The sequence below is a fragment of the Lipotes vexillifer genome, unplaced genomic scaffold (genome assembly GCF_000442215.2).
Source record: "Lipotes vexillifer unplaced genomic scaffold, Lipotes_vexillifer_v1.1 scaffold565, whole genome shotgun sequence".
Classification (NCBI taxonomy): Eukaryota; Metazoa; Chordata; class Mammalia; order Artiodactyla; family Lipotidae; genus Lipotes; species Lipotes vexillifer.
Window position 1 is genome coordinate 15,449 of NW_006771554.1, and position 10,643 is coordinate 26,091.

Consider the following 10,643-nt stretch of genomic DNA (forward strand, 5'->3'; position numbering starts at 1 on the left):
GGGGGGGGGGAGGAGTCTCAAGAAGGGCTCTCCTTGGAACCACGCCTCCCAGTTCCCCCACCCCTCCCCGCCCAAGGCGCGTCCCTAAACTCCTTGGGGAATTAGACTACCCGGGAATGTCCTGGGGGAAATCCCAGAGCAGTGACTCTCCCGGAGCTCCGCCCCCGTCAGCGAGGCTGGTCGCGATTTGTCCCCTAAGACCCGCCCCTTTCCTGGGAGGGTCCATGGGCTGGGACAGTGGAAATGGAAGGGGCCGGGTCCTGGCGCTTTCTCCTCCCGCCGCCTGGTTCTCACCTCGCCATGGTTCGTCTCCCTCTGCAGTGTCTCTTCTGGGGCTGCTTTTTGACCGCCGTAAGTTGAGTTTCTGTTCCGACCAGAGGCGGGAATTTGAGATTAGAGAGTAGGGAATGGGAAAAGAAGCAATACTGCGGGGAGGGGACCTTCCAAGCTGATTTTGCGGGGACAGGAGGGTGGGTGGAAGCTGGGTAAGGTACCCCGGGTCCGGGCTGAATGAGGTGGGCTGCCTCTCTCTCCTCCCAGGTTGGGGTCCCAGGTTGCCCACAGAGGGCGCATAGTGGGGTCGCTGCAGGAAATGTGCCTAGCCAGCGCAGATGGGGTTGGGATTTTGGGAACCTGAAGCCTTGATCTGGTCAAAAGACTGGAGTTGGGGTCTGCCTCAGAGGCTGGCCACAAAGAGATGGTGAGGGGTTTCAGAAGCGGGAAGGGAGGTCAGCCAAGTGAAGGGGCGGGTCTGGCTAGTTTCCTTTCTCCTTCCCATTGTGGACAGACGCCAGCCTCTGTGAGTGGTTCATCTCCTTGCCAGCTGGGGCTGCTTTCTTCCAGGGCATCTTGGGGAACAAGGGATGAGGGTAGAGGCCCAGGTGCTTCTTTGAGAAGGCAAGGAGCTTTGAACACTCCCGCCACCAGCCGCAAATCCTGGGTGATCCAAGTTAGGAGGAATACCCAAGGCTGTGTCTCTGCCTGCTGAATTTAAGACGACATAGGGGACTCTCGGGGGAGCTGAACAGTTCATGGGACCATGAAAGGGCTAGGAGACCAGCAGCGGTTTCTCTAGGCACGAGAGGGGCTCAGATATGCCCAACCAAGCACATCTCCGGGATTTTCAGAGTTCCACACTTGACTCGCTTTTAGTTTAAGTGTATTTTTGTAGTTCCTCATTCTGGAGGCTGGGAATCCCCCAAGTACCGGACACTCTCATCCCAACCCCCCTGGTCTCCCCCTAACTTTCAAGGGCTGTAGTTTCTGGCATGAAGGCAGGGCAGGAGTACCCATGAAGTAGGGGGTTGGCAGCAAGGGAAGAGATTTCATGGGAAAGCTGCTTTGGTCCCAGAGCTTTCATTTTCACTCTAAGTAATGGCTCTTAGGGAGAAAGGAGGCAGGAAGAGAGCTCTTGGAGGAGGAGTGGAGGAAAAGCCAGGGGAGGTGGGGTGAAGGGTGGTCGTGGTTTCTCAAGAACAATCTCCCAATTTTAGCCCCAGGTGGAGACTAGGCTGTGACAACAATAACTGGGGTTATTTGTTGAGAGCTTCCTGTGGGTCAGGAAGCTTTACACTCACTCTAGGTCTGATTTCTTTCAACCGCCGCATTATACAGGTGAGCAAACTGAGGCTCAGAGAGAGAAAATGTCTTGCCCCAATCCTCATAGCTAGGTGGAACCTGCATATAAATCTCCATCTGCCTGATTCCTGAGCCTGCCTCTCAGATGGTGAGAGTCTCCAAGCCTTGGTCCTAAGCTCCTTTGTGTCAGAAGGATCGAAGCTGTGAAGTGGGAACTGGGGATTGACAGATTTACAGAGGAGGAGCTGTATGTCTTGTGTGTTTGAAAATGGCGTAAAGGACTTTCATTGCCCCGGGAGTGTGGTGGGAAAGTTCATAGGCTTGCGGGGAGAACATTCATGGGATAGTGTGTTGCGATGTGATGGTGGGAGCAGTAGCCTTTGCTATTTCCTTCCCCATTTGGGGTCAGATACACTTTTGTAAGTAATTTGCCCACCCGGGCTGAATGAGAGCCACCAATTAGGCAGGATCCTGGAAGCCAGCCAGTTAGCCAGCTTGCTAGGCATCCAAGCAGATACTCATATATGTATGATAATTAAAGCTGCCATTCAATGAGCACCTACTATGTTCCAGATACTATGCCAGGCCATGTACATCTATTCTTTCTCATCTTCACAACCTAATCCGTGGGGCAGGTATTATCACTCCCATTTTAGAGATGTAGAAACTGAGGCTAAGAGAGGCAAAATAGCTAGTTAAGTGTTACAAAGTCATGATTGGAGCCTTAAGCTATTTGACCCTTAAAGCTGTGTCCTTTTCACAGGCTGTTCCCAAAGTGTGGGATGATTTAGGCAGCACAAGGACATAGAATTAACAACATAGATTCACTTTACAGTTCTGTTTAAAATCCTTTTCATTTTTTCAAGAAGGAAGCCGCTGGAGCTAGAATATAGTTAATACCTCTCAAATGCCTGCTAATCCTCCTTTTTAAACAAAAATCAAGAGCATGCCTGAGGTAGAGGGCTGTCAGCAAGCAAAGCAATCAGCTGGGGTTTAATAACATCGTTTTCTTTCTGTTGAATTTATTTTTAGGGTTGCCTCTTATTTATGAGAAGTGATACTGGTTTTTCTCTCATGGCAATGATGTGAGGTTTACATTGAAAAGAAATGTATTTAAATGAACAAGAAGTAATGAATAGCTTGGGTGGTACCTGGATGTAGTGAAAATAGTGCAGATGAGACTCAAGTTGTTGGAGAGAGGGAGTATTGAAACCTGCGTTCTCATTTGGATTCTATCACTGTGTGACCTTGGGCAAGTGACCCAGCCTTTCTGGTCCTCAGTCTCACCATGTGTATAGTAAAAGAGTTGGATTTTATTCTTCCGGCTTCTCCATCCTTGCATTTCATGCGGGAGGGGTTGGATGATCAGATGATGAGGCTTGGAGAGGGGAAGAGGGTGGGGAGCAAAAGAATAGAAGGAAGAGGCCAGGTGCTAAATATAGCTCCAGTCCAGACTAGGACCAGCTGGAGTCAGCCAGCTTCAGGGCTCCAGGGGAGATGCTGGAGTCCTCATGTGCTTTTGGGTTTTTGGGTAGAGGAAAGACTCAGGAGTCAAGCGGAAAGGAAGATCTGTTTAGTTCAGTGAATATTGGGAGTTTCCAGTGCAATTACTTTGTAAATTACCAGATCGATTCTCTAGAGGGTGCCTTTGTAATCATACTAGTTGGCAGTTTAGTTAAAAACAAACACAACAAATAATATGCAGGCCCTGTTTTTCTGCTTTGGACTTCCATTTCAGTTCTAACCTCTGTCCTGGCTGATTTGCACCTGTCTGCCAAGGCTATATCGGAGATTTCAAGATCCTTTCAAATTGCCCAATTTTGTTTTTAGGTCCACCCAGAACCACCCACTTCATGCAGAGAAAACCAATACCAATCAAACAGTCGGTGCTGTAGTTTGTGCCCACCAGGTGAGATGCTAACCCTTTAGCCCCATAGTGGGACCCCTCTTGGTTTGCTGGCAGATACAGACCCCCTGTGTCAATTATAAACTCGTGTCTTGACCCCTGGCATTTTCCATCCCTGCCCCAGCATGTTCTGGGGTCCCTCTCTGCCTACCCAGAACTTAGGGTTCCTATCTCTTCTATGTCCCTTACCAGACTATGAAAGTTGGAAGAGTCTGAGACTGTCATCTTTGAATCTCCCTCCCTAAAGCCCAGCCTCATCACTTTTCAATTCAGTGTCTGACCCATTGAGTTAGCTGGAGCTGCCTCATTTCCTGATGTTTTCCAGGACAGAAACTGGCGAACGACTGCACAGAGGTCACCGACACAGAATGCCTTCCCTGCAGTAAAGGCGAATTCCTAGCCACCCGCAACAGAGAGAAATACTGTCACCAGCACAGATACTGCAACCCCAGTGCGTGGGCTGCTGGGGAAGGGGCACTTGGGAGCTGGGCTGATATTCCAGCTCATTCCTGACAGCACAGCCGTTCTGTTTGTTTGTTCTTTTTTATAGCGAGGTTCTGTTCTGATTGGTTAGAGTGTGTGTTGTCTTGGTTGTTACTTAATTTGATTGCCATCCCTACTTGGAAGAGGGTCTAAGAGAAAAAGAACAGGAAGTATGAGGATCGGGGCCCCCCCCAGGCATGGCCAGTAAGGGGTTCCCATCCTTCCTGCCCATCCCTGCCCAGACCTACGGCTCCAGATCCAGAGGGAGGGCACCTCCAAAACAGACACCATTTGCATATGTGACGAAGGCCATCACTGCACCAGTCACACCTGCGAAAGTTGTATCCCGCACAGCTTGTGTCTCCCTGGCTTCGGGGTCAAGCAGATGGGTAAGTGGTCTGTCTGGGAATCAGCTCTAGAGGAGGGAGAGAGGGGGTGAAGGCCAAAGGAGAGGGGCTGGGCAGTGGGCACTCAGCCCTGGCGGGGAGGGACCAACCTACGTTGATATCTCCACCAGAGCAGGTGGGAAATAGAAACTTTGCCTTCTGCCTCCTGCCATGGGGATCTGCCTTGAGAGGGCAGTGGGAGAAGTCTTCCTGGGGCCTGCCTGTAGCAGGGCAAGGTATATGCTGGGGGGAGAAGGGCTTAAAGCAGGATGCTCTTCCAGTCCTGCCTGCCTGCCAGTTCCCTTGAGAGCCAGACAGGTGGTCCGCCGTGATGATTAACTCCTCTATCCTCTCAGCTACAGGGGTTTCTGATACCATCTGTGAACCCTGCTCGGTCGGCTTCTTCTCCAATGTGTCATCTGCTTTTGAAAAGTGTCACCCTTGGACAAGGTATAAGGACTCATCCCTTGTGTTTCCTGCCCCAAGAGGGCCATGGGACCTGCTTCCATTCTCTCTGGCTACCTGTCCTTCAGCCCCTGCTCCCCATGTCCACACACACTCGTACACCTGTAGAACTTCTAGCGACCTCGTGGCCAACTAGACAGACACTTTTCAGCATTTCTTGCCTCCCCTCTCTCGGTGGTAATAGATACCGCTGATCTCTGATCTTTGGTGAAGCCCTCCCTTCTTGGGGGCACCGTGACACCTCTCTTCCATTCCTTGGACCCCTCCTCTGCTCCTCCTTAACTGGTTTTCTAGGCCTTTATTCTAGGCTCTACTCTCCCCTCACCTTGCCCGCCTCCCCTGGACCATCCATCTCATCCACACACTTGGCTTCGGCTACCATTGCCCTTGGACGGTTCCCAATCAACGTCTCCTGTTGAGATTTGGCTCCTGGGTCCCAGACTGTCGTATCTAACTGCCGAGGGTATATACCTCTGTGCAGACAACCCACAGGCACCTGCCTGCTCCCCACACCCGCTGTGAAAGGCACAAGCATGCCTCTGGGCACCCGTTCCAGGGTTCCCCTTACCCCCATCCCCAAATCAGTCACCAGGTCCTGTCCATCTGACCTTCCAGATGTTTTGGGACTCCTCCTCCTTTTCACTTATCCCCACCGTCACCACGTTAGCTTGGGCGTCATCGCTGTGGTCTAGATGATGCTTTAGCCCCCTCACCAGCCTCCCTGCCTCTACTCTCTCCCCTTCAGCTGGTTCTCCATCCCTTTGGCGAAGTCAACTTTCCACCATTCATTTTGGATCACGGCACTCCCTGTTTAAAATGCTTCATGGCTCTCTGTGCCTTTAGGATAAAGCTCTGACTCCTGTGCATGGCCTCCGACCTTCTAGCTCCACTTCCTGACCTCTTCCCACATCGTGCTGCTTGCAGTCCTGTCAACACACTGTTCGTTCTCTTGCATCAGCCTCTTCTGCCTGGGATACCTTAAACACACGCCTGATTAACCTTTTACATTTAATTTGAAAAAACGAGTAAGACAGGCGTGAGGACAGAAGGCACAAAAGGGCCTCTAGTGATACGCTTCCCTTTCACCCTCAACCATCCAGCAGCCACTGGACCATGTGTGTCCTTCTAGAGAGTCTATGCACAAACAAGTACATGCACACACATGCAGACATATTTTTCACACAAATCGTAGCATCCCATATATACTTTGTTATTTGTTTACTGTCTGCCTTTCTCCGGTAGATGGTAAACTCCTTAACTATAGAGACTTGAATTTTTTTATTCCACAGATGCATCCCTTGTGCCTAGAACAGTGCCTGATGCATAGTAGGTGCTCAATAAATCTTTACTGATAAATGTTCAATGAGAAAGGGAGGCTCCTTTATGTCATAGAACCAGAGCACTGGGTTCCAAACTCACTCAGCTTAGAAGGGGTGGAAGTGTGACCCTCATCTGAGCCTCGGTGCCCTCATTCAGAAAATAAGAATGACCTTCATTTTACAAGGTTTGAGGAAAAGACATGTAACATGCTTCGAAAACTCTTAAGCACTCTTCTTGTATATGTGCTTTCTTTGAAGCTTCTCTCTAGAGAAGCTTTAGATGTTTTTTCCTTTGCAATGTCCTTCTCTGTCCATCCCTTTCCATTCCTCCTGGGACCACTTTGGCCCAGTCTTCATCATCTCATGTTTGGACTCTGTCAATGGCCTCCTGGCTGGCCATTTTTCTGTCATTTCTCCTCCTGGGAGCTCTCTGGCCAACTAAGTCCTCTCACAACTTAAGTCATCTGGTTGGATGCTGACATGACTCACTAGCTGAATCCACTTGAAACCTTCATGGCTGATTATCAGTGATCTGGTTCTAAAGACCCAATTTTCCAGAGTTTCCTTATACCATCTGGTTTGTCACCCACCTAATCCCCCATATCATGTTGAACTGCTTAAAGAGAATATACTGATGCTCTAAATTTTACATCCCTCAAGGGCCCACTCAGCTCTGACTTCCCCAGGGAAGCCTTTCTGGATGACCCTCAAACCAGAGATTCTCAGCTGAGCAGTTTTCTCCCCCAGGGGACATTTGACAATATCTGGAGACATTTTGGTTGTCACAGCTGGGGAGGAGAAGGCTACTGGCGTCTAGTGGGTAGAGGCCAGGGAAGCTGCTGAACATCCTGCAATGTACAGGACAGGTCCCACCACAGAAGGATTATGTGGCTCCCAAATGTCAGTAGTGCCGAGCTTGAGAAGCCCCCATCATCCCTCCATTCCAGCCATTGTGGATTCTGTCTCCTCTTCTCTGAACAATCCCCTGTTCACATGAGCCTGTATCACATAGCTTGGCCCTCATCAGAGACTCTCCTTACTCCTTCAAGATATACCATCATCTTTCCTCTGCACTCACGAGTTCTGTAAGAACAGAGTCTGTGTCATCCCCATAATAACCAGCCCAGGAGGGTGCACATAATATGTGCTCAGTGAACCTGGACTTGTTGGTTGTTGGCTGTCTCCCTCTGGGGTTGGAAATCGCATGGTTGGGGAAACTTAATGTCTCTTTCTTTGTGTGTGTGTGTGTGTGTGTGTGTGTGTGTGTGTGTGTGTATACGTGTCTGTACACAGCTGCGAGAGCAAAGGCCTGGTGGAACAACATGCAGGGACTAACAAGACAGATGTTGTCTGTGGTGAGTCTTGGAGAACAGGCCCCGGCAGCAGGCTAGGAAGGTGGGGAGCTGAGGGGAAGGCTGGGGCACCTGGAAGCACCAGTGGGGAAAGAGGGAGGGGAGGTAAAGCAAGAGGAGGAGCAGTCTGGAATTGTGGCAACCAGCTCTGCCACTTATCTGTGGAGCCTGGGCAAGTTACTACCCCCCCCGGAGCCTCAGTTTCTTCATCTGTGAAATGGGATACTACCACCTCCCTTAATAGGGTGGTGTAAGTACCTGGCATGGGTTCTGGCACTTTGGAGGTGCCCCCTCAGTGCTATTCTGCTACCCTGCACGTTGAGGACCAGCATGGTGTGACTCTGTTTCCTCTCAGGGCCGTAGTTTTTTTTTTTTTGGCTGCACCACGCGGCTTGCAGGATCTCAATTCCCCGACCAGGGATCAAACCCAGGCCACAGCAGTGAAAGCCCAGAATCCTAACCTCTAGGCCACCAGGGAACTCCCTGAGGGCCTCAGTTTTGATTTTAGAATGAGGAGGTTGGCATACAGCACAGGTCACAGACTCACATAATTACAGGGATTAGGCAGGATCATGTTAATGAGTGAAAAGATCAGGGGTAAGAAAATTACACTCTTTTCTTTTTCTTAAAATTCACTTTCCTCTTGGCAGGGCTGGGACTAGAGTGAGGTGAGGGAGGCACTTGCCTTGGGCACAGTATTTAAGGGGGTGCCAGAAAAATGCCATAATCAAGATAACTATTTGATGCGATATAAAAAAAATCAACATTAATGCAAAAAATCCATAACGAACAGAATAGCAACAGGATCCAACCCTGTATTTGTACAACCTTGTCTCACTTGCCTCACCCTAATCCCATCCCTGGTTCCAATAAAACTTTATTTAAAAAAACAGGCAGCTAGCCTGTGGGCCAGACTTTGCTGATACGATTTTTTAAAACATGACATTAAAATATGACTTATCTTGATTACTGAGTTTTTTAAGAAAATATTTATTTATTTATTTGGCTGCACTGGATCCTGTGTTACGGCACACAGGATCTTTAGTTGCGGCATCCGGGACCTTTAGTTACAGCATGCCGGGTCTTTTCGTTGCAGCATGTAGGATGGCGTGCAGGCTCTTAGTTGTGGCATGTGGGATCTTAGTTCCCTGACCAGGGATGGAACCCAGGCCCCCTGCATTGGGAGTGCAGAGTCTTAACCGCTGGACCACGAGGGAAGTCCCAATTATTGAGTTTTTTTTGGTGTCCCCTTAAATTGTGTCCTGAGGCAGGGCTTCACTTGCCTTACCCTAGTCCTTACCCTGTCTCTTGGTCTTTTTTTCATTTTCCCATTTAGAATAGAGACTTAGGCACAAGAAATACTTTCCCTTCTCTATTCTTCTATAACAAAGGCAATGTTACAGACATAAATGATGCTGGGCCTTGGTATTGGGCATAGAGTAGGGAGGGGTGGGAGTGTAGTGAGCCTGTAGAGACAACTATCACGACTCAGTTCTGGCCAGTGGGTGCCATGTGGGCTGCTGGCCCACTAGGGCTGGATCTTCCAAATTTGCAAGAGAAATCAGATATCCAGATTTTAAATATACAATCTCCCAATTTAAAAATGTCGGCAAATATTAAAAAAAAGAAAAAAAAGTGCCAGTCACACTAAAGACATCTGCTGGCCACATTTTACCAGGAGCCACCTGTTTGAAACTTCTGATATGGATGAGTTGAGACATTGGAGTCCAGCAAGGTGCAGCAGCTTTGGGAAGGGCGGTGGGGAGCCATCGCTGAAGTCTTGATCTCTCCAGGTTTCCAGAATCGGATGCGAGCCCTGGTGGTGATCCCCATCATGATGGTGATCCTGTTCACTGTCCTGTTGGTATCTGCCTGTATCAGTGAGTCCCCAAGTGGGGAGGTGATGGGGGAAGAGGCAGCAGAAGGCACAGTTGACGGGTCACCTGTTTCCTGATCTGGCCTCAGTGACTCCCCATCCTGTATGTTTTTCTCTCTCTCTAGGAAAGATGGCCAAGAAACAGGAGACTAAGGTAGGTCACCCTGGGGAACCGGCTGAGTTTTGTCAGACTGGAAAGAAAGACTGATTCATTGTTGCCTATATGGCAGAAAAATTGATTCAAGGTCTGTTCCCTTGCCCCCTCCCCTGTGCTCCAGGGCTCTTCCCCTTCTCTCCCTCAGCACCAGCCTTTTTCATCTCCTGAGATCACCTTCCCACAGAGCTGCCCTAGCACCGCTGGCAAAGTCTGACATTTGCTCTTCTTTCCTGGCATTGGATATGTGGGGGAACCGCATCTTTGGGGCCTTGGTGTGGGATCCATGGCTGGGTGATGGAGGGACATTTCCTTAACCCCACTGCCTCCTACTGCGGAAGCTTCTTGACACCCTCGGTGTGGCCAGCAGGGGGCAGGACGCACCCATGGAATGAGCACTGACCCTCCGTTTGGGAAAGGGGAAGGGGTGAAGAGTGGAATCGCTTCCAAGGAAGGGCTGAGATGCTAGGGGTAACCCCAAGCCTTGTCCCCCCAGGCCCTGCACCCTAAGGCTGAAAGGCAGGATCCTGTGGAGACGATTGATCCAGAGGATTTTCTCGGCCCCCACTCCACCCCTCCAGTGCAGGAGACCTTACACTGGTGTCAGCCGGTCGCCCAGGAGGATGGCAAAGAGAGCCGCATCTCCGTGCAGGAGCGAGAGTGAGGCTGTGTGTGCCCAGGAGTGCGGTGGCAACGGCATGTGGGCACGTGGCTGGAGAGCCTGGGGCTGCTGCTGGTGAGGGCGACAGCCCCCCTCTGCCTGCACCCCTGCAGTCCAGAAACAGTTCACCTCGGGGAACCTTTCACCCCAGCCGTGGAGCCCATTCAGTCTCCCAACTTGATTTCAAAGATGGTAACGAAACTTTGGGGGAGGCCGTACAATGGTATCCACCAAACCTTCCAACCCAGCGGTTGGGTGCCGACAGGTGTAACGCGGTGGCTTCTGTGAGCCCAGGAGGCGTATGCGTAGATACACATCGCAGCGCTGTTTGTGACAGTGAGCAACTGGAAACTGCTTAACTGTCCATCAACAGGGGACTGGCTAAATAAAACTGTGATATATTTATGCAACAGGATCTTGAAAACACTGTCATGGGGGAAAAAACAAAAGCAGCTTGTAGAAT

At 50.2% G+C, this 10,643-nt stretch overlaps 1 protein-coding gene across 1 annotated transcript; it reads left to right on the forward strand.

Moving 5' to 3' along the window:
- Positions 1-300: 300 nt before the first annotated feature.
- On the forward strand, positions 301-10,183 carry CD40 (CD40 molecule). The gene is made up of 9 exons (XM_007446915.1): positions 301-351; positions 3,409-3,487; positions 3,810-3,935; positions 4,210-4,356; positions 4,710-4,803; positions 7,431-7,492; positions 9,283-9,369; positions 9,491-9,519; positions 10,016-10,183. Exons 1-9 carry the CDS (start codon positions 301-303, stop codon positions 10,181-10,183), a joined length of 843 nt encoding a protein of 280 aa, XP_007446977.1.
- The last annotated feature ends 460 nt before the right edge of the window (positions 10,184-10,643 follow it).